At 41.7% G+C, this 24,513-nt stretch overlaps 1 protein-coding gene across 1 annotated transcript; it reads left to right on the forward strand.

Annotated features, from left to right (window-relative positions):
- The first annotated feature begins 754 nt into the window (after positions 1-754).
- Positions 755-22,881, forward strand: dap (death-associated protein). The gene is made up of 4 exons (XM_061240558.1): positions 755-962; positions 2,157-2,250; positions 18,052-18,094; positions 22,346-22,881. The coding sequence occupies exons 1-4, from the start codon at positions 908-910 to the stop codon at positions 22,463-22,465; spliced, it is 312 nt and encodes a 103-aa protein (XP_061096542.1). The 5' UTR covers positions 755-907; the 3' UTR covers positions 22,466-22,881.
- Positions 22,882-24,513: the final 1,632 nt, after the last annotated feature.

The raw sequence follows: 24,513 nt of genomic DNA on the forward strand, positions 1-24,513 counted from the left end.
CAATCCAAATACATGCCGTAGGCTAATTGTAGACTTAGAATTGCCCATATGTATGAGTGTGTGAGTGAACGGTGTATGGGCATTTTTCGGAGTTTTTATTTCAAATGAGCTCGATTTTATACATTGATTCAATGAGCAGAAAGCTATTACGCTCTTCCGGGTGTTTCACTGCCTGGCCCCTCCCATCCTTTCCAGTTACTATTTCTCGATGTCAGAGATTGCAGGCAGTGTTCCACGTGCCAACTCGAGACAGTTGCGCGGACCTACTGTATATGACAATTTTCTTTTTATTATTATTATTTTTGCTATTTAAATCGTTTTGGGGTTTTTTTTCCAAGTTGAGCTTCTGCAGTTTAGACCAACAGGGAATGTTGCTTAATCCACCTAGCAACTTGGTTAAAAAATAAATCACCGCTTGAAAGCCAATTGCTTACTTACGCTGCCACAATTCTGGGAAGTGATAATGTATGTAGCTCTACTACACCCCAGCAATGTGAGAGCGTGTGCCTACATTTGTATAGCTACAATATAAAAAGCATTTTTATGTTGGTGAATGTTTTTCATTCTTAAGGGATCTTGCAGATGTGTATGTGCGTGTGCAGCCATACAGGTGACAACATTCGCAGTAGCCTACATGAGCATCAAGTGCTCTCTGGTCGCAATGACCGACTTTCCACAGATGTCGAAATGTTTCCACAAGGTCATCTACGGCCAAGCTGCAAAAAAACGTTTAATTTACCAGCTACGTGTTGTCGCGTCATCACGCTCGGATTGATGCCAATTTGTGCGGAAAGCCACGTTTACGAATTCGATTGAAGTCTGCTCCATAACTTTCTTGAGGAAAGATAGGAAGGACGACCTAACTGACCTGCTAACACACATTAGCGCAAGATTAAACACAGCAGACATGTCCTCACCACCTAAAGAAAAAAATGAAACAAAAGCTGGACATCTCCCTGCTGGTATTATCATTGTATATTACTGTTTGCATATTTAACGTTCGCTACATCAAGCAAGATACGCTCATAGCTAGTTAGCTAGCCTAACGCAGGTAGTAACTTGGTAATTTGTCACTTGATTAATGTGTGTCTTTGCAAAACTGTCCCAATGGGAGAATTCTTGTTCTTGTAAATAATTTTTCTGTTTGACCAATGTTATACAGATAGTTAGGTAGCTTGCAAGTATTATTTCATCGGCAACAACAAAACTGGCTGCTGTTTTAATGTTTTATTGAACACTTTCTGGTGATATGTTTTTGTCTACGGTTTATAGCTATTTAGCAAGCAGTATAAATTATATTGGAAGGTTAGTTAACTTAGTTGACGTTACTGTTTTGTATGTAACTTAGCTAACGTACATATAGTTATTTAGTATGTGTAGCTAGCTGAGTTACATTGATTTTCTTAGTAACGCTACCGCAGTATGAGTTGATAACGTCAGTCCAACTTCCTAACCAGTTAATATTGTCTCGGAAGTCGCACAAAACTACAGTGTTTACGTTTGTAGCGTTCATTCTATTCCAGCTATTAGCCACCGGTAGCCTATATAATTAGCTAAGACATTACATAGCCATTTACACAGGCTACTGCCGTCGCTACTGGTACCGTTTCACATTTCAGTAACGTCAACTAGGCTAGCTGGCACCGTAACAGTTATAGTCTTAACGTTACTGTTGCATGCTGTTCAAATTGAGCCGTTTCAGCTGTAACAGTGGGCTATAACGATACGCAGCCAAAGCAGACGTGGACAAATGCTAACGACACGTTCGACAGTGCTGTTTTGTACTTTGAAATATATTACACTTTCAGCTTGTAGCTAGCTAAGGTAGCTACATCCCGTATTCCATATTAAACGGTAGATGGAGGTTTTAAGGTTAAATGTGTTATAGATTTCACAGGTCAATATCGTTCGAATAAAATAAAGGAAGTTGTGTTTTACATGAGCTCATGACGGTTGATACGTATATGTAGTGAACAGTACTTTTTCGAACGTTTGGCCTGCTGTATATTCTCAATATCCAACAGTGGTGCTAATGCTACGCCGAAAATGACTGTGTGGCAGGTTATTAAAGGACATGCTATTTTACTTCAATAGCTAAGCGAATGGTGATTTGTTTTTATTAGGTTTTGAAATGATGGTTTTCCCCTCTCTGACAGTGAAGGCAGGTGGGATGAGAATAGTCCAAAAACATCAGGGTTCAGGTGAACCTGCTGCGAAGGACGAGGACATGTCGGAGTATGAAGACCCCACGTAAGGGTCTGATTTTCACCCCATCATCGAGAAATGACACTACTGGACTAATAATAGTGTACAGATATTGTGGTTTAAAGGCCAAACTCAAATAATAATTATAATATGTTACCACATAGTTTAGCGTTTGCAGGGTAATTTACTTCAGATAAGCATAGAAACTATAGTGACACAAAATAAGAACAAAGCTGCAATTCAGTATATTTTGATATATTATTGTAATCCATATATTCGGATAGATGTAAATACAGCAAATAAAAGACAAGCAAAAGCTGATATTCAAGTGTTCTGGTGGCCTCACCTGGGAAATGATGGTGTAGACTGTGTTGTGACGCAGTAATATCACCTTTAAGCAAAGGCATTAAACGGTCAATAATTAGGCCTGAACAAAAGAAAAGGGCAGACGTCTGTAGTGAAGCATTGTTTTCATAATGAATGAAAGGAACCCTAATCTGAGACCTATGTTTGTTTAATGCTGGTTGGTAGTTCAATTCACTGCTGCACAGCCAAAGATAAGAGAGAATGAGATTTAGCTATAAAAGACCTGGTAAATAGTAAATGATGGCAAATTATAGTTCTATTTAGTCAGGATTTTATGCATTTTGCCACAGTAAATCATTTGTTGTTATTGAGCATCCCCTGGGAAATGCACTGTATTGATTTTGGCAATACTGACATTTTGGCAATGTACTGCACCTGGCACATTCATTTTAACATGAAGCTGAGTGCACACCGGCACAGTGGAAATCACAGGCATGGGAATGCAATGAGAGTCCTGTGCTTTTAAAGATGGTTTTCATTGAAAATGTAGGGTACAAAATCCAGGAAAACAAATATGAGGTGGCATAATGAAGCATGTCTTACCCAGCTACATTTACAAAGCTCTCAGTGCTCTCCTTGTGGTGCTCTGCTTATATCATTGTATGTAGCTATGCAGGCTTAGGTAAATACCTATTTGTATATGTCACTGACTGTTTCCAACGCTGGGTTAATTGGGAAGAAGTCAGTGCCCTTGGGCTTCCATCATTACTTTTGTGGCAGAGAACTCTTTCAATAGACATGTCTTCTGGGTGTTGATGGGTAGATGGTTAATCCTAATCCTTTCCCTCTTAAATAAATCATAAGAACTTTTATTTAGAAGATTTATTTGTGTGCAAGCACCTTACCTCCGAAGTATGAACTGTGAAGCAAATGCTCTAAAGCTTATTGTCTTTAGTTGTATTTTTTTAAATCCAAATTTAGTTTATCAAATTCAGTTCCCCTCTGGGGGATAATAAAGTACACTGAAGACAATGCAATTCAATAAAATACAATACATAAGTACATTACAAAAGTACAAGATGTACTGTATATAAAAACAATGAGAGTATGTGCCGGAGATGAGGTAGAATGATTATTCATGATTGCAAGTTTGGTTTGCAATCAGGTCCTTTGGATGAATCCATATCCATAATGAATTCATTAATTAATGAAGTCTACTTTGCTGGCTATAGTGGCCAGAGGACGTTTGTCCCAATGGCAGTTTTCATTGAATGATTAACACTTCTGGTTCTAATTCCTTGATCAGAATACTTGTAAAATAACCACCCTTTTCGTGCTTAAAAGACTTGTTTCGGTCATACTTTTTCAAACATGCTAAACTCTCTCAGTTTGATTGAAAACAAAATCATTTAAGTCGGATTTTAATTGCATATGCCCTTTTTCAAAGTGTGTTTCATTAAATCTCTGGGTAAGTCTGCATCAATTTCACTGTTCTAACTTACGTCATTTGGATGAATTCATCTATCTTGGGCAGGTTTCTGTTTGACTAAGTTAAGCCTTGAACAAGGGTTTGGATAGTGATGCAGGTGAGAGCTTCCCAGCAGGCTGACCAGTATGTGGGCCTGTTGGAGGGAAGAAACAGTGAAAGAAAATCTCCTTCTGCTGGCTGCCTTGATCCCATGTCCCTGGCTTTCTGTCAGGTGCAGGTTTTCCACAGTTAAACATTAACATTTTCTAACTGTGATAAAATTGAAAAGATCCATCTCCCGTGTATACGATTATTCTTGAAATATGCAACTTTATTGGTATGCTGTTTAATGATTGAGGAACTATTAAGTCTTGAAATAACATTAGTCTGCCTCTGTTCCAATATGTTCTTTATGGAATCAGGCATTTTTCTAGTGTAAATTACATGTGGCATTTGGCAGACGCTCTTATCCAGAGCGACGTACAGTTGATTAGACTAAGCAGGAGACAATCCTCCCCTGGAGCAATGCAGGGTTAAGGGCCTTGCTCAAGGGCCCAACGGCTATGCGGATCTTATTGTGGCTACACCGGGATTAGAACCACGGACCTTGCGTGTCCCAGTCATTTACCTTAACCACTACGCTACAGGCTGCCCTGTAGTGTAGCAACACATTGGAGGGTGTGTCCACAGAAGATGTGGACTTTTTTTGGCGGAGTTATAAATATCATGACCAAAATGCATGACTTACAAGAGCACGAACAAACCCGCAGTACAGAAGAAGATAAACATCTGGGTCAGTGAGCTTTCAGTTCCTTAGGAACGGAAAATGAAAAAAATATAGAATATAGCAACTGGAACACATGCAGCAAACGGCATGATGAATGTCCATTGTGTATTTAATTGTGTATTGTAAATAAGAAAAAGATTTGTGTAATAAGTAAACTTTTGGAGCTGGAGATAATGCAGTACATAGGGTCTCGTACTGTTCAGTAGAGCATAGTACCGACCAAAATGTCAAAATGCTGGAATGGAGAAAATGTATTAAGTAAGTCGGGGGTTTGCAATTTGCTAATGTTACTGGACCCTGCCAACTACTCGGCCAACATTTGTGTGCTCGCTAGTTAGCCTGATAGATAAATCTAAGGATGCTGATGTTTGTGGCTGTAGACTCCTCAGCTCTTAAGTCTGAATTTAGGTGTTTGTCGTGATCACATATTATAATATTTGAATAGTGTATTTGTCAGCATTATACTGAATACCACAACTATGTGCTAATGAATTAAGCTGCTTGGTTTCTTGTGAGAGAAGTTCAGACACTCCCAATTCCATATTTTAGAAAGGAGAATGAAAGAACCTTCAGAAACCATTCAAGCTTCAGTTGCCTTGTTCAGTACATACTCTTAACTGGCAAATATTTGCATTTAACTTCTCGCCTTGTTGACTTGTTTCTGTCTAGCTGTTTCCTTCACGTTGTTATTAAACACCCATGAGCTGATGTGTTGTTAACCTTATGACCCAACAGGCCTGGTCCTTGCTGCCAGCAGGCAACTTAGGTCTACCTCTCAGGTTTAATTTCTGTCAACAACAGCACCTGATTGCTGATTCTCATCTACAGGAAAGCAGGGCTCAGGGTTTGGGTCTTATCTGTGTTTTTGGAGCAGCGCCACACGGCCACTGAAACAAATCTTGACATCTGTATCTGCAGAGCTCAGAGTATGATTTAGCAGCTTTCTCTACACTGCAGCAAACGGCCTGCTGTGTTGGAGTTGATTGTCTGGGAATGTCACAAAGACAAAAGGGCCGGATTGAAATGCAAAACCAATCGCCTCAGACTCTGGCTCATGCACCCGGCTTATTGGTGTTGGTATTCTTCAGAAACCAGCATGCAAGGAAGTTTTCAAGTGTTCCTCTGTGAAAGGTTACAGCTTGCCTTGTCTGTCTTGCTGTTGAATTCTGAAACCCCTAGCAACAGGTTCTGTTACAGCTGCTGTTGGTGATAATGTTGGCTTCGTGCAGATACCAGGGATTATTTTCTTTTCCCTTTAAGCGTGTTGAATACCCACAGTACTGCCATCCTGTCAAGGCCTTGCCAGACCTTCCTATGCTTTCTGTTTCTGCACATATTCTACACAGCAATCACAATCGTGACAGAATGATAAATCAAGCCTGAATTAATCAAGCCTCAATAGAATCCATTGAGCTCTCTGTTGCCAGTAGTGTGGCAAATTAACTGATTTACACAAAACTATGACCTATAACGCAAATTAACTTTGGATTACTTGAAGCTGCGCATTTTGAAATTCTCTAAGCTTGGCTCTAATAAAATCGGACATTGGCACTGGCCTTTTATTTGGCGAGCCAAGCTTTGAATGTTTTTGTATTTTGGAATAGATAACTGTCAGACAATATATCCTATTTTTAAGGTCATTTTGAAGCAGGGCCAGCTGGAATCTCTTTGGTGAAGTGAGAATATCTAAAACGATGAGAGCAGTGCTCTAAACTGTGCTTTCGCATTGTTTGCTCATGTGTCCTTGTAACATTCTTGTGTATGCTTGGGAAAAAGATCAGCAACATTAGCAACATCTGTTGTGTGAATGATTACATGGGACTGCAGCAAGTGTGTGACAGGAAAGCAAGTGGCCACACCGGTTTCCTGTCCCAATGCCACCTGCCAGTCACTCGCTTGTCTACCATCTACAGTCACCACCTTCTGACTGCATGCTCAAAATAACTGAACGATTCAGAGAGAAAAACACCTTCAAACATTTCCTTTCCTGCAGATTGAGAATGTTTTTTTTTTTTTTAACGCATCACAGGTAATCTGATTGGAGGATTGCATGGAATAACCTGGTGAGAAGCTCACCACCATCCTCACTTAAACAGTACTCCAAGGGTATAATCTTTATCATAAAGATCTGTAAATCTGCGTGTTCTTTCTTGCCTACTAGCTGAACCTCAAAATGACATGTTTGTCTCATTTACCACACCATGCTAATGCAAATATTTAATCAACCAATCATGTGGCAATAACTAAATGCATAAAAACATGCAAAAGTGGTGAAGAGGTTCAGCTAATGTCAGACCAAATGTCAGAATAGGGAATAAATGTGATCTAAGTTACTTTGACCGTGGAATGATTGTTGGTGCCAGACAGGGTGGTTTGAGTTTCTCAAAAACAGCTGATCTCCTGTGATTTTCACTCACAAAAGTCTCTAGAGTTTGCAGAAATTGGTGTGGAAAAGCAAAACACAAACCAAACACAGTGAGCAGCAGTTCTGCGGGAAAAAAGGTGTTCTTAATGAAAGAGGTCAGAGGAGAAGGGCCAGACTGGTCGAAGCTGACAGGAAGGGGACAAATAACCACACATTACAACAGTGGTATGCAGAAGAGCATCTGAACACACAACGCATAAAACCTCTGAGTGGATAGGCTACAGCAGCAGAAGACCAATAAGTCTTAAAAATAAGTAGTAAATACACTCAGTGGGCACTTATGTATTTCATTGTAAATCAAGTCTACCAAGCATAGGAGTTCTCTTGCTCACAGAGACATTTTGGATAATGATTTGAGGAGTAGAGATATTCAGTATGTCAGATGACATTACATCTGCCTGGGGACAGCTGTCAACTGCACCGTGGGCCTTGCTCTTCCGCACACTCTTATTTTGGCCTGTGTTCGCTGGCTTTGTCATGGACATCGTCCCGACAATGCGGCCGCTGGCTGCATTCTTGCGGTGACAGCGCCCCATCCTGAAGGCATGGGCACCACACCCTGCTCTGCCCCCCCCTCCTCCCCCAGTGAAACCCTGTGGACAGAAGTGAGCAGGTGGCTGCTGGAAAAATTGCACATTTGTTTGAGCAAGTCAAGCGGGATTGTCTGGAGACCGACTGTCAGATACAATTTGGAATTTTCAGATGGATTCACGTTCTGAGAGCGAAATGGACTCGAGTGAGGAGCGTGTTCAGGATGAGAACCGTGGTGCTGTGTGCCCGCAGAGCACCACCCCGTCTGCATCCCTGATCTTCTGCTCTTATACCGCAGATCACCATCCCCTCTGCATCCCTGATCTTCTGCTCTTATACCGCAGATCACCTTCCCATCTGCATCCCTGATCTTCTGCCCTTATACCACAGATCACCATCCCCTCTGCAAACCTGATCTTCTGCCCTTATACCATAGATCACCTTCCCCTCTGCATCCCTGATCTTCTGCTCTTATACTGCAGATCACCATCCCGTCTGCATCCCTGATCTTCTGCTCTTATACCGCAGATCACCATCCCCTCTGCATCCCTGATCTTCTGCCCTTATACCGTAGATCACCTTCCCCTCTGCATCCCTGATCTTCTGCTCTTATACTGCAGATCACCTTCCCATCTGCATCCCTGATCTTCTGCTCTTATACTGCAGATCACCATCCTGTCTGCATCTCTGATCTTCTGCCCTTATACTGCAGATCACCATCCCGTCTGCATCCCTGATCTTCTGCTCTTATACTGCAGATCACCATCCTGTCTGCATCTCTGATCTTCTGCCCTTATACCGCGGAGTGCAGTCCTGTCTCTGCATCCCTGATCTTCTGCCCTTATACCGCAGATCACCTTCCCATCTCCATCCCTGATCTTCTGCTCTTATACCATCCCATCTGGACCACCTTCTGTCTCTCCTCCCTCAGCTTTTCTGCCTTACTGGAGGTCAGGAGTAGCACACCGCCCCCAATATTAATCATCAGCTCCTTCATTGTGTGCTTGAGCACTAGTGAAGTGCATGTCATGATGTCAGGGGAGGTCAGGTGATCACACCCACTTGAATGCGGAATAAGAAAGAACAGCGTTCATTGCACTGCTATATTTGGATGTATGTAGTATACGTTCATTAATTGCATAGCATTCACTAAACTGTGTTTCAGGTGCTATGTATAAATATTTATTTCTGGAACAGGTGGCGCTACGGCAAGGTACTTATAATGCAGTTCACATTTGACACTTACTTTGTCAAGCTAATTGTCAAAAGACAATCCGTTTGTCCTTTCACTTGCACAAAAAGTACAAGAAAACCAGAGGCACAGAACGGCATTTGTTTTGCTAATTACTTTTATTCCACCTGATTATGACCAGTGGTGGATTAATGACCCTTTAGGATGGCGCAGTTGGCATTCGTTCAGTGAGGCTTCATAAATGGATGGGCTGTTTGGCAGGCTTTGGAGTGTTTAAAAAGTGCCCAGGTCAGCTGAGCGTGGGCCTCCATCTCCACCGTTTGGCCTGAGCTGTGCAGGGTGCAGTGCTGTAGTACGTTTGCGTGATAAATGTTTTAACACGGCTGGAGGGCTCCTCTCCATGCAGCTCACATTTCTCTCACCAGTGACATGCCTCTTGCCACCTATAAATGCCTAATCTATTGGCCACATTTTGTTGAGAAATGATTGTGTGGGCCTACTTCAGATGCAGTCTGGTAGTAAAAAATGAAACTAGACCAGCGCCACAAAACATTTCCTTTTATTGTGTTCCAATTCCTATTACATGGTTGCTGTACCGAGCCCGAGGCCCTCGTATTGCTTACTTCTTGTGCAGCCGAAAGATTTTAAGTTTTGTTTTATTTTATTTAGTTTTTTGAAATGTATTAAACGCTGGTAGAACATCTACTTAAGTGACATCACCTTAATTATATTCAAATCAGTCAAGACTTTTTTTAAAGTTCAAGAGAAAAAAGGTGCTGATGCATGAATCTCATTGTATCGCCTTATTAACACTGAAGCCACCCTTGCATGTAATACAGGCCAATAGGAGGTGCAGAAAAGCAAATGAGGTAAAACATTGTCAGTGTTCTTGACTTTTAAATTTCCGTTGCTATTCAGTTACCAGTAGATTGTTATATTAGCATTGGAATGTTCAGTTATGCATTGTAATTACATATTTGTGATCTTAGTGTGTGCATGAGGGGAAGAGGTCTGGTCCAGTGGGAAGGTGCAGACTCTGGAGATGTGAGAAGTAGAAGCACTGGCAAGATCATTAACTGAGCATGTAGTTCATCCCCAGAGCCGAACAAACCACTGAACTCTGTGTCAGAGGGGAAGCAGTCTAAAAATCCTGACGTTTATGTTAATAAGGGGATACGCCCCCCCACCTTTCCCTCCTTCCTCTGCACAAAGTGCTACTGACAGTACTTCTCCCTGAGACTAAAAATTATGGGGCAAGAAAAAGACGATGACTATAATTCAAAGAGGCTGGCACATGGAGGGATAGCTTCAGAGCACTGTACTGTAAACCTTCCAGTGTTCCGAACAGAACACGGGGAAGCGACCGCGTCCACCAGCAGTTAACGTCCATGCTTATTGACTATATCAGACTCTAAAACACTTTGATGTGAATAGGACCAGTAATTATAGAGAAAACAAGTGGCTGCACAAAGTCCCTGTATTGAGCAGGCCGTGTTGGTTCACAATGGTCCGAACACAGCTGTATAAGCCTGCCTGGTTCATAGTCTCTCCTTAGAAACAGCTTCCCTACCACAATGTCACAGCGGAGAACTAGTACCATGTTACTGTGTGCTGAAATGGATCATGTTTGTGACTCGTACCAAGTTTTTATGAAAACGGTTAAAAGCATTTTATGAAAAATTATGCTTTACATGCACACTAAAACCAAAGTTAAGTCATTTTTTCATTATTTGTCATGAAAATTGCACTTCGGACCATGGTGAGTTTACGTCAGCTGGCATAGTCTGTGAAGATTATGGAGCTTTAGCAGGACAGTTTGTCATACACACCAAGGAGGGAAAAGTGCGAGACCATTTTAGGACTGTTAGGCCACGAGGGGTTATGGAAGATTGCAGTGAGGGTCAGGGATATTAGGTGGAAGTGTGTACCTGGACAATATCTCCAGCACCCCCATAATTGTACCACTCCAAACTTTAGGCAAAGTAGGCCATTGCTTTAGGTCTTACTGTGTGTAGGCCTGTGTGTATTGTAATTACAGTGGGGAAATTTGTCTTAATGTAACAAATTTATCACTGTCATAGATAGAAGGTAATCTAATCCAGTCTGTGTGCTTCAGTGGAAGCTCTGGGTGTGTGCTGGATTTAGCGCTTCAATCCAATTTAGCTTTGCGGGCCCCTCTATTTCACAGCTGCGGAGATGCCTTTGTGCGCCTTCGCGATTTCCAGATTTCGAGTTCTCCCAGCTGAGGGCAAACAAAAGCAAGGCTGAGCAGTTTCCATGGAGAAAGAAGCCTGCTGGCGTCAGCACTCTGCTGCTAATTGCCACAAACGGATTGTTCCTGAGAGTAGAAGCTGAGGATGCACAGTGTGCCCGTTCTGGCACCTCCGTGCCCGGTGTGCACGTGTCTTCTGTCATTCGCACATACAGAGGGCCACACGCTGCACTGTTTAGGTGTCTCAGGATTATATCAGCAGTTCAGTCTGGGCCCATATTGTGCCATCCATAGTTCTGCCTCCAGAAGATGACCCACAGCCAGCTCCTCTGAATACATCATCTAAGACATTTGTTGGGGGTGGGGGGCAGTTCTTGAGACTCAAGAATATTAACTGACAATTTGTTTTGGCACACTTATTTACTAGGTTTATTTACATTTTGTGAAAATGTCTATAAATAGTGTGTGTTTTCGGGTGCTGACTGAGATGCAAGTGATTGACTTCCCTTCCCAAAAGTCCTGACGTTCTCCTGAATGACACTGTATGGATTGCACACTGCCTGACAGTTCTGTACTGACTGCAGGTTCATTATGTAGCATAGCTTCAAAACTCACAGTTACATTTCTCATCAGGTTAGCCTAATGGCTTTAGGGTTGGTCTTCTGTTTTCAAGAATCACAATATGTATTCCCAAATGGGTCACTGAATTTTTAGTTTACATAGTAGCAGTACACCGGAGTAATAGACATGGTTATGCATCCATGGTAATATCGTGTAGTGTTTCCTGGCACAACGTGGTAAGGCAGCTGTGTTTCCGGCTCACTGTGAAATATTCCATCGTATCCCTTTAAATCGCAAATGGCTGAAATCCTGGGAGAATACAGCCTGATTCCGTCATCCGCGGGCATGTGAGAGGTGTCCTGCTGCCCCCTGCAGGAAGTGCCGTGCCTGTGCGCGGCTCTGCGCTCAGACCCACAGGAGGCCCATCTGACTCAGCCCACGCAAGCAGCAGGCCCAGGCACTTACGCCTGCCTCCTCAGTGACCTGAAATTCCTCTTCCCTTTTAAAGATCAAAGTCCGACAGTTCCACGCTTATTCAATGTCAGCTTGTTGAAATGTCCCTGTAATGCGACGGCGTTCCAAATATTCAGACATGCCTAGGCGGTAATACAAGTCACACAAGTTGCTCCCGCTGAAAGTAATGAATAGGGGTCAAATGTAATAATAAATATATATATATTGGTTCCAGCTATAAAACCAATGACTTTATAGCACAAAGTGCTCAAAGCAAGATGTACTCCTGACCAACTTTATCAACATTTCAAGCATACTGCAGTCTTCTGCAGTGTGACTGAAAGGTTGACTGGACAGAGTAACATAAATTGTATGTTATTTATGGCATAATAGTATATTTTATTTGGTTTTATTACTTGGCCATTGATCCGGACCCTTTGCAGAAGCTTGGAGCGCATATGGGCAATTCTACAGTAATGTGAACCTAAGCATGAAAAAAGAAACCTACTTCCCAATTAAACCTAGTATGTAACAGTTTTTCTGAAAGTGTATAGTCTCCCCAAAATACCTGCCTTTTTGCATCACATCCATAACGCAAGTTATTTGTTAATTTATTTCTGGCTTAACATTTAAAAATATATGTTTTGGGGCTTTTCCCGTCAGCCATGTGGGTGCTATGATACTATGCATTAACATTTTTTATCATCTAAGAACAGTCGTTTCTGAGGGATTTTGTTTGTGATTTTGTGTCCAAATGTCACATCCATTACACTGGAATTGCACATATGTCATTTAGCCACATTTTGGTCACTGTCTATGTTTCCATTTTGATATTAATAAATGTTTGAAATAATGAAGTATATATGTTAGTTTTATCGGTTGCTTTCAAGACATGCGGCACACACATACCTACTTCAGGTAGTTAATCCATGGTTTATATAGTCATTAAAAGCTATGACACAGAGACCGCTTCCATCTGTGAACTTTACAGGCTGACATTTCTAGAGCAGATAATTTCACCAGTCATAGATCATACAGCTGTTGCCAGTGCTATAGCAAAACGGCAGTCATTTTGAAGTTCACTGCAATAATATAAAATGGCACAGGGCTTCTACATTCCTAGTGCTGATGTTACCTGTGCACATAGATTGTCAACTTCAGTTTGAGCTCAAATCAATGCTGTCACAGTGACATTCAGAGCCCTGTGTAGTCAGTGACCATCAATGATGAATAAACCATAACACCTGACTGTATTAAGCACAAAATTCTGTAGCACAATATTTTGCTTGTATACTCATTATGCCCACATATTTAGTGTTATTTCCATGAATGTTCTGTCTTAATCATATCATCAATAATGTCTTGTGCCTGAGGTATGGGGCTTCCCATTCTTAGTGACCCCATATACAGTATGATGGCTTTCCACTGTATTTTCTCCCAGGCTCCACAGTCAACCAAACTCCAATGCAAATGTGGTGGATGTGCACTTGACTACTTTCTGCTGTGCTTAGTTAATAGATATGAAGGACTCTCTCTCTTGTTAGTCAAATCAGTATGGCAGAATCTTGAAACTTCCATTAGCATCTCTTCTCAGCCTGAACATTGCATTCATAATGGCTGTCATCCACCTCCTTTCTCTGTGTTAAGCATTTTCATTAGTGGAGCGTTTCATCCCTCGTACAACCTGCCAATTTAATAATCCCATTTATGGAAAATGGCAGTAATAAAAACGGTCAGGTTTTTCCCTAGTTTCTAAATACTGCTGGCATTTATATTTTTATTAAATGGAGTTAAAATAAAGGCAGGGTAACAGGATAGGGCAAATAATCTTGATTTCGTTTTACGCATTCAGTGCCAATGGCCAAATTTAATTTGTTAAGTTAACTATTACAGTAGATTTGTATACATATATTTGTTGAGTGGGCATATTGGTGGATTGACATTTAAATCAGTTTTATTGTGCTTTGTAAGGACTTCACATAAATGGCTTTTTCACTGATGAAATCCTTCAACTTGGCAACTTGTTTATGAATGTAAGAGGTTATTGTCATATCTTGTGTATGTTTTTTCCATCTGATATTTGTCTTAATGGAAAAGGAATCAAATACAAAAGAAAATGTATTATTTAACTATTCTTGTATTATATCTCAAATGATATGTATGAAATAGTTTGGTTGTTTTTTTTCTCCCATGTTTAGAATTGTTCTGATTGGGCTGGTATATTATGGATAGGCCCTGGTAGGTGTGTAGGGTCTGATCTTTTTAAGATCGAACAGATCTGCTCCTTTAGCTGCTCATTCATCAGTGTAGGAATTATCAGGCTGGCTATGGGAGGAGATGACCAACCCAAGAGACTTGTTATAGAAAGGGTGGACCTAGGACAGAACCTGTTAAGAGTGTACCCGAAGCAAGCCTATGACAGAGGATGCTGACGAAACTGACAACGAAAAATTGACAGATTGCATTTAATCAGAAATATGAAATGTTACATTTTAACTTCATTTCAGTTCCTTGGTTTTATTTGGCCTACCTCGGCTGAATTCGAAATAACGGTTTCATTATTATGAATAATCCTTTTCATTGTTTTTTTGAAAAAATCAGTGAGAGCGATATGCTACTGTAGTTCTCCCACTGAGTGCAGCATGTGATAGCGTGGGAACACTGCTTTTAGTCATTAAGTGGCAATTTACTTATCAATGTTGATGACTGGGGAGGTATAATGTAATAATTGTCTGTGTGATCAGAGAAGGCTCTTGACCTCATGTTCAGGGTTGTCTGAAATGCAAAAATGGTGACCCTAATTATGGAATACACACTGGAAATTAGTTTGGCAGTTCAATTATTTTCTTCATAATATGCTTAGTAATGGCAGTCCATTAGAGATTAGTGGACAAGTCCCTACGTACCAACTGCTGTGGGTCTGGTGTGTATTCTCAATTACCTGTATGAGTGTCCCCAGTATTACATGTTTCTAATGTGTGTTCTGCCTGTACTGTATGTGTCACCCTCTTTTACAATGAATTTACCCTGTGTGATTCGTGAGTCATTTTCCATTTTTGAAAATAGAAAATGGAGAGAAGGTGATGTTTAAGAGATTGTTTTCAAAATATATGTCTGATTTTGGCTGCAGTGCTTGAAATACATTTAAGTAAACTTTCCAAAGAAACACTCAACATTTAGAAAGCTCTTTTTAACATTCATTCCCTTATGACCTTGCGGTAGTTCGATTTTTAATTCGATTTTTTTTTACCAAGCATCGCTTGCAAGCTGGAAATGAATACATTGGAAAGGGATGAATTCTTAAATGCCTGGGTCCTACGAAAATCATGAGAAAATGAAGCTGTTGCAGCTAGCATCCCTTTACCCAATCGAGACAAACTTGGTATGGAATTTCATAATGAGTTGTGTGGTCTGAAGACAGTGTTTAAATATAATGCTAGTAATGATTTACATGACCTTTCTCAGTAACTACCAACTGTCAGTGAGTGGGGGGAATTCTTTTCACTTCTTTTGGAATTTGTCATCATCTGCTTTTGAGTCACAACATACTAGTCTCTCTCTCCCTCTGGCTCCCTGTCTCTCTTTCTGTCTTTCTCCCTCTGTATATCTCCCTTTCTCTCCTCCTCTCAGCCCAGCTTCTCAGGGATGAGTTATTCCTTCCATACCTTTTTGGAACCGCCTTACTCAGCAAATTATTGTGCCGGCAGCCACCAGACACTAAGAGCCAGACTTACTGAGTCTTTTGCACTGATTTTCATTTTTCACATATGACGCATTCTGCCCAGGATGCGTTGTTTATCAAACTGGTGCACGGGGCTGAAACCGCAGTATACGTGTTATCTAGGGGAGTCACTGCAAGCTGCGCTTCTCTCCTTAATGCGTTTAAGGTGGATCACGCATATAAAGGGCGGAGATATTATGTGTGGCTGATCGTGTATTCCTTTGGAGTATGTACACATTTTGTCGTGCACAAGATACGCTTTTTACGTGGCAGCCGATACAAGGAATACGCCACACGTGGTGAAGATACTCTATGCACTAAACACGTTTTAACTGCGCTCTTTAAGATCTGTCTCTTTCACAAAATGCGGTTTGTAGGCAGTCACATTATCTGAATATGTGATGAGCTGTAGCCTTTGTAAGTTAGCCGTTAATTTCAGGAAGACTGCGACCGCACCGACACACCCTCGTCAGGGCGAGTTTCACTACGAGTTTCCTGTACTGTGTCACTCGGCTCTCATCCCCTGGTGAGACGAGCATCTAGAATAATCTGCTGCCTCTTCTCCACCCCAGGGCTGGAGCTGCAGGACACAGGCCCTGTCACGCATCTCTCGCAGTCCTCCATCTATTGCTCCTCCAGCTCTCTCCGTGCATAATATCAACACGGCCAACTCCATTTTAAAGGGTCATTCGGGTTTTAAGCCCACGTTGGTCTGTTTCCAGCGCTGGTTGTTTCGTCTGTTTACTCAGATCAGTAGGCGTTACTTCACATCTGGATTTACTCTGAGAGGGTTAAGCCTTTCCTGTGGGGCCAGTAGAGAAGTGCTCTTGGTGATGGGGTTCCCATATCAGTCATTTCTGTATCCCATGAGAAAATACCAAAGGAAAATAATAATATATCAGTATTTCCACGGCTCCAATGTTTTGCTAAGGTCAGATGTTAATGAAGGGTTAGAATCCATTCCAAGGAGAGACACTGAAACGTGCAACAGTGGTTTTATGCTATACGTTATTGCAGATGTGACTGCAAATGTAATTGTATGCACTATACAGTCATTTTCAAATCATATTGACTGCAATATGAATTTTTCCCATTGTTTTCTCTCCTACACATGCATTTGTCTATTACATTTTCTGTTGTATATTTCTGGTTTTGTTAACCTGGCCTTGTAGGCAGTGGCACTTTTGAGTGGGGGGAATTATTTTCACTACTTTTGGAATTTGTCATCATCTGCTTTTGAGTCACAACATACTAGTCTCTCTCTCCCTCTGTCTCTTTCTGTCTTTCTCCCTCTGTATATCTCCCTTTCTCTCCTCCTCTCAGCCCAGCTTCTCAGGGATGAGTTATTCCTTCCATACCTTTTTGGAACCGCCTTACTCAGCAAATTATTGTGCCGGCAGCCACATAGGACATCATGCAGCTTTAGATTTTGGCCATTGTATGATTTGCTTCATAAATTCATAAAACATAATTCAAATGCGTATGCATCTATTATCTGTAAAAAGTGTTAGGCAATGCTTTAAAAGTGCTGTGGCAGAAGGTCCCTGAGAATGTACATATTCTCCACTGCAGTCTCGTATTGGCATTGTCAGTGTTTGATATATGCTATGTTCCTCCTGTTGTGGTTCAGTGGTCAGGAATTCCCCGTTTTAAAAGCCACAGAACCTCTCCCTGCAGAGGAAAGACACTTTCTCTTTCACGTGAAATCCCCTGCTACGGTTCTGGTATCCCCTGGAAATACAGGGGTAATGTTTTTGTTTTTTGCATTTTATGTATGACATTTTAAGAGTTTGGCCAAAAATTCATATCTCAGAAGATGATGCCTTCCCACATCACTGTTATAAAATTTGAGATGTACTCCCTGAAAACTGATATAATGGTCGGTAAGACACATCTATAACATCGATCAATGTTTTTTTTCTGTGCACATAAATTTGAAAGTACATTCTCAAAGTACATGAACATTCTCAAAAGCTACTGAGATACTTCAGTAAAGGGCTGTCTTAAATCACTAGCATTAGCATGCACTGCATCATTTGTAGATAAAAAGGTGATTCAAAAAAAGATGAAGCCTTCTGAGAAAAAGGGGAAAAATAATCCTTTATTGCCTTGTCTTATTTGAGTATTTTAGATGTCATTTCAAAATGTAACCACTTTAATGTAAAAAGGTTGTTTTCACTTCCTCTTCAGCCCACCAAAGCCAACTGTCATCGTTTCTGGAGTAGTCACAAAGGTAAGCTACGTGTAATTGTCTGTCGAAAGAGAAAAGCTTATTTCTGAATAAATGTCTTCTTTAACATCACATGTGAGGTAGTTATTAAGTCTGCGGAACTGCGTATTATGAATTGAGCTTTCTCAGATGAAAGAATGCACAGAGGGCCTGGTGCATTCTTTCAAGTAGTTGATATTTTTAACCCTTTAGACACCAGTGAAGATTGAGCATTGCTGACAGATGTAAAATACAGAATATCATTTTGTGTGTTGCTTTGACCCAGGCCTTATTTACAGCTTCTTATTCTTACCTGCATATATCAATTACCTGCATATGAAGTGAAAATGAATGTAAATCAGTCATGTTTGTACTTGCTGTGTTCACTTTTTTAACTTTGTTATCTTTGATCAAGATGAGGAGGAATACCTGTAAGTCTATTTTAACAGTCTCTGGAGGCAGAGACAGATCACACATTATGTAATCGGACCTGAATCCATGGTATTACTTTTCAAGTGCAATCAGTCGCGGCAAATGTTTGGGGCTGGCTGCTGGGAACGAGCGAGTATGAAGCAAGCTGTCAGGTAGAGTCACTCGTACAAAGAGAGATCTGCAGGGCTCTTTTTCCTCTGTCACACACAGTGGATCAGACCGTCTGTCTGAAGCAGCTACACACAGCTCTTGTCCAAAGAGAGTTCCCAGCATCCCGCCCCGGGGTCCGATGGATTCCGGTCCGGAAGCGTCTCGAAGCAGAGAGGACTGACTGGGGAGCCTTTGACGAATACTTTTCATTGCGGTGCTTTCACACAGGAGCTGGAAAGTGCCCTTTGAGTGTGTGGCACAGGCACACAGTGGGGAAAGTAAATTGGAATAATGTCGGGTCTTATCTGTTAAACACACTTCAGCTGTTGCTTTTTTTTTTTTCTCATGCCCCGTTTTCCGTTTTCACGACACCTGCAGTGCATGTCAAAGAGGGATGCGAGCAGTCTTCTGTTTGCCCTGCGAAGAAAGAACATGTCTTACCCACGTTGTGAACATTAGCTCTGTGCTGAGACTCCCGTTTGCCTATCGATTCCCCCAAAGTGCCTGAGGGCGCTCACAGCTCTTCAATAAGCTCGGAGGGCGAAGTTAAATCCAGCCGAATTATCCCGACGTCTCTAAATAAAAAGGATTGCTCCTCAGAAGGACCGGGTCTCACCGTGATGGAAGAAGCACTCTTTGAGATTGAGGAAAGAGGCTTTACCCTATTTGGGAGGGGGGGCTTGCGGAGTAATTTGCCTCGACACTCAAGTTCCTCTGTCCTCACTAGTTAATATCAACTGTATCAGTAGCCTTATATAAAAGCCATGTGTTTTCCCTGTCACTTGAGTCAGTGAGCCAGATGTCCTCCGCTCTACCCAAGGTTGACCTTAATCTCTTCATACTGTGAGATCCTCCATGAAAATCAGGTAGTTTAAATTCAGTTCGCCCTGTAGGGCCCCTGCACGGAGCACACAGTGGACCAGCATTGCAGCATAATGCAGATGATTGCATTATTGTGCAGTGCAGCTAAATATAACTGCCAGTAAGTTTCTAAATCCCCCACATAATCCCCACCCCATCCTGATCATGAAATTAACACTAGTAGATTGCTTACAGCTGCCTCTGTCTGCCACAGAGTGATATTCGGAGAAGGCAGGGCATGGGAATACCCTTTAGTGAAAAAACAATAGCTGCTTCAAATTGCTTTGAACACTCCAGAACCTTCCGTACCTTCTTCAGATAGATCCAGCAGCCCGGCCCGGTTTGAGCTACTCAGCCACAGCGGGATGAAAACATCATTTCCAAAATTAATTTGGTTCTAATCTCAACTAATCCTCTCCTAAAAAAATAAATAAAAAAAGGAGGCTTTTATTAACGTTGCACAGCAGAGGATCGCCAGTCAGATTAATTTACATGTCTTCACACAAGTTCTCAATCAGGAAACTTGCACAATTGACTGTTTCCTGTGTAGGAAAATAAAAAATAAAAGTGGAACTTTCAGTTCTGGGGCAAGTCGGCCCTCTTACAAGGCACTCGTTTGAAAGCACTTCAGCTTCGTTGTGCTGTTTTCTGCATTTCTGAGAACTTCATATTTTATTTATCCACAGCCGTGTGAGTCACAGTGAAGCAGTGTGTGTTATTAATTAGGCCCAAGCTACTCTGGCAGTGCGCGGACTCTGCTGGGACCTCCAGGGAAAAGGATGGTGATTCAGGGAGGGGGTTACTGCAGGGCTTAACCCCACCCCGGCCCAGCGCTGGGATATCGGCCTCGTCTTTGAAGATGAATGAAAGCAGACCCAAGGTCAAAGCTTCTCAGCCGCTCAGAACAGCGCTCTGAAAACAGAGATTTGTGTAGTCCTCCACTTCGAACTGGATTTCACTCTGTCACACCCTCCTTAAAGGAAAACGCTTAAAGGCATTTCCAGTCGAATGAATCTCTGATTTAAAGCTGAATAAGTAGCATTTACTCACTGCTTATACGCTGGTGATGTATAATTATTTCCGGGTCGCTCCTTGCTGGTGCTATCACAGATCCCCTTAACTTGCTAGTGGGTCTGCTACCAAATACAGGTGGTTTGATCCAGGAAGTATGCCAGTCATTTGTGTTTTACTCAGCCCTTCTTGTATTGACTAGCATTTGAGGACACACTCATGGCTAGGCATGATCATTTTCCTGCTAGTTGGCTCAAGGGATGACTGTTTAAATGACATTACAATAATGGCATTTGGCAGACGCTGTTATCCATACAGTTGATTAGACTAAGCAGGAGACAATCCTCCCCTGGAGCAATGCAGGGTTAAGAGCCTTGCTCAAGGGCCCAACGGCTGTGTGGATGTTATTGTGGCTACAACAGGGATCAAACTACTGACCTTGCGGGTCCCAGTCATGTACCTTAACACTACGCTACAGGCCGCCCCTAAATCAGTAATTAGGATGCAATCAAAGTTCTAACTATTAGTCAGTGTTTAGGAATAATAAAATATTGATAGGCTATTCCAATTATTCCAGCTTCCTGAGTCATATTTTAGGTACAGATAACATACCCTTCTTTTTAAATAAAATGGCAGTGTAAGTTTTGTTGAAAATAAAATGGTAGCAAAGGGTGAGAGGTGAAACTGCTTTCAGTAATTAAGAGCATGTATCAGGGAGCTAACGATGACAATTCAGACGGTAGTTTTTGCATTAGAGCGAGGAAGGCCCTTGTCCTTCTCACTGCCCCTCCTGTGCAGTCCTATCCAGTTTCCATCAGCTTTTAACATATTTGCCTTTTGCTTGAAGCCCATTTCAAGGTCCCATTGCCACATGCCCTCTGTCACCCTCTCCTTTTCATTGGCGGGTTCCCCTGTCAGGGCTAATAACACTCTTCTTTTAGTCAGCATACGGGTGGAGGATCAGCTTGTGAACTGCATGTTAGTGCAGTGCGTCATAGCGGCATTCCAAAAGATCACACACTGTGAACATAAGGCTTTCTCTCTGAAATGCAGTGGTACATTTCTAATTAAAGAACTCTTAGGCCGACCGTAATTAGAGCAAACCTTAACTTTATTATATAGGTTAGATTTTCAACAATGAAATAAGGTCACTGTTTTGGAATTAGTCGTTGCCTTGCAAGCCAGTTGTAACCCTTTTTCGGGTATTTCCCCGTGGTAATCAAAACTGCAGATTTCCTCTTCATAATAATGAGTAAGTCCTGAAGGATTTAAAACTGGGGCACAGTTTTTTATTTATTTTTTTAAACTGCATTTTAATGCTAGCCAACCATAACAAACAAAACGCATTTCAGGAAGAGTCCTTGAGATGGAGATGATGGAGTTGTGCCCTTTTGGGCATGGTTAACCAGAGCCCTTTTGGGTATGGTTGTAGAGGCTTTTTTGGGGCATGGTTGTAGAGGCCTTTGGGGGCCTGGGTGTAGAGGTCCTTTGGGGCATGGTTGAACAGGCCTTTTGGGGCATGGTTGAACAGGTCTTTTGGGGCTTGATTGAACAGGCCTTTTGGGGCATGGTTGAACAGGCCTTTTGGGGCATGGTTGAACAGGCCTTTTGGGGCATGGTTGAACAGGCCTTTTGGGGCATGGTTGAACAGGCCTTTTGGGGCATGGTTGAACAGGCCTTTTGGGGCATGGTTGAACAGGCCTTTTGGGGCATGGTTGAACAGGCCTTTTGGGGCATGGTTGAACAGGCCTTTTGGGGCATGGTTGAACAGGCCTTTTGGGGCATGGTTGTAATCTACTCTGCATCTACTCTGGTCCACAGGGTGACAAGGACTTCACACCCGCGGCCGCCCAGGTGGCTCACCAGAAGCCCCAGCCCTCTGTGGAAAAGCTGCGGCAGGGCCCCCACATCAACCAGCACATCCACCAGCCCCGCAAGTGAGCCCACCCAGACCACAGCTCCACCAACACTGTCGCCATGGCGCATGAGCAGAGACCACACCAATCACCCAACAGCACTCAGGTTACCAAGGGAGACCGGCACAGGACAATCCCGCCCAGCACAACACCAGGAAGTGTGTGCTTGCCCTGTGAACTTGTAAGAAGAACAGATCGCCTTCCCTGTTTCCTTTGTGCTCTTGATTGAGAATTTTCAGCTTTAAAAAAAATCCAGAGAGGAAATCTTCCAAAGGAAAATTATGGGATTTATGAAATGAAAGGGTTTTATTTTCTTTTTTCAAAAGTTATTTGAGAAACTATTGTAAATTGTGCAAATTATGTGTAGTTTGGAATATTTTAATAGAAATTAGAAAGTGTGGCTGTCTTTTCTGTGGTGTCAGAATAAACAATAAATATAAAAAAGTATATAAAAATATGTTAGAATTTTTGTTCCACTTCAGTACATAAACAAAACATTTACGTTCAGGGAAAAAAAAAAAATATATATTCTAGAAACTTCAATTGACAGTGCACTATAAAGTTGGGAAAACTCCTGCCCTACTTTCAGGGGCTGCTTAATTGTCAGCTTGCATGGCTCCTCAGACCTCTCACTGGCTCCACACAGCTCTGCCACCAGGTGTTACGCAGGTAGAGTTATTCTGCTCTCTGGGAGCTGGGCACTGTTTAAGCAGCTGCTCAGACCCCCAACTTGTCATAGCTTCAAACCGAAAATAGTCAGGGTCAGTTATTACAGGACCGCTGCAGGTAGGATTCTACTGTGGCTCTGCCTGCCAGTACAGAGTAAACCTTATATGATTATATTATTTTATTTTCATACAGCACCAGCTGTTTATGGGTGGGGTAGTATCACTGTAGCCTCATTGTAATTTGCACATTTCCAGCGCTTAGTTTCTGGGTTGCGAAACCCTTGAACTTTGGAAGTCCCTGAGAGTTTGGGACTTTTTTCTCTGTTAAGTTTGTTTAAATATAAACAAGTTATATCTTGTTTTACATAAACTATATGAACTTTTTTTTTTTTTGCTTTATTGCAATGTTTGTTTACACTACATTGCAATAATGGAAATTGTCAGCCCATTCCCAATGTAGGTAAACTCAGTGGGGGCATAAATGTTTGGATCTGACTATCATTCAGGTTGGTTCTCGGCTTTAAACACTGGCTTTAAACTTCTGTAATGTTCTATTGCAAATTAGATTAATTATTTATTAATAATAACTTTAATTCATTATGTTGCATAAGGAATCCCCTCCAGAATTTCTGGTACGCTTGATAAAGTGGAGCGAGAATTTCTGTTATCAACAGAGACAAATATCTGTTTACAACATATCTGCACATTTCAGAGTGTGATATTCACCCCTAATGACCCCTATGACACCCCTAACATCTAAGGATTCTGTGTAGAGGTATGATCAAAGATCCCTCTCAGTGTGTAATGGGAGGTTGCACAGTACATAAGAGTGGTGTCAATAGTTGTGACACTTAATCCTTTTGAAAATAAATGTGATTTTGGTTGATTCCATTAAATCTAATAAAATAAAATGAAAAAATACAGTCTAGCTCAGTTTTGGTATTAGTTTATGCAGTTTTGCGAAGTTTAATACTTTTGGAGGTGACTGCAGGCCTAGAACATTACAGAAGATGAAAGCTAGTCTGTGAACTGATCTGTGTGAGTGTAGGTCTTGGGATGTGAAAATGGGACATTAATTCCTTATGGCATGCATAGCTCTTTCTGAAATCATGTGGTTTTAAAAGGGTAAACTGTCCCTCGGTAGAATGGTTTCAGTTGGAAGAACAGACATGGTGGCTTTCACCTTTTGTCAAGAGCAACCGTTCTCTAGTAAAAGCTGTACCTCTATTTTAAATTACCCTATTCTAATAAGCTCTTTCCATGCAGGCCTGTTATCAGTCTGAGCTGACTCATGTAGTTAGTCTCTGGTGATTTCTCATTATCTCTATTGTGCTGACCCATTTCAGCTCAGCCCCCCGCATTACTGGTGCTGGCCTGCTGAACTGCAGAAAGCAGTGTAGCCAAT

The sequence above is a fragment of the Conger conger genome, chromosome 4, assembly GCF_963514075.1.
Source record: "Conger conger chromosome 4, fConCon1.1, whole genome shotgun sequence".
In the NCBI taxonomy this organism is placed as follows: Eukaryota; Metazoa; Chordata; class Actinopteri; order Anguilliformes; family Congridae; genus Conger; species Conger conger.

What these genes read in the sequence shown, in the direction of transcription:
- dap (XM_061240558.1), top strand. Translation starts at nt 908, where the DNA reads ATGTCCTCACCACCTAAAGAAAAAAATGAAACAAAAGCTGGACATCTC. An exon ending in AGCTGGACATCTCCCTGCTG is followed by an intron (nt 963 to 2,156) that starts GTATTATCATTG and finishes CCTCTCTGACAG; the next exon opens with TGAAGGCAGGTGGGATGAGA. An exon ending in TTTCTGGAGTAGTCACAAAG is followed by an intron (nt 18,095 to 22,345) that starts GTAAGCTACGTG and finishes TCTGGTCCACAG; the next exon opens with GGTGACAAGGACTTCACACC.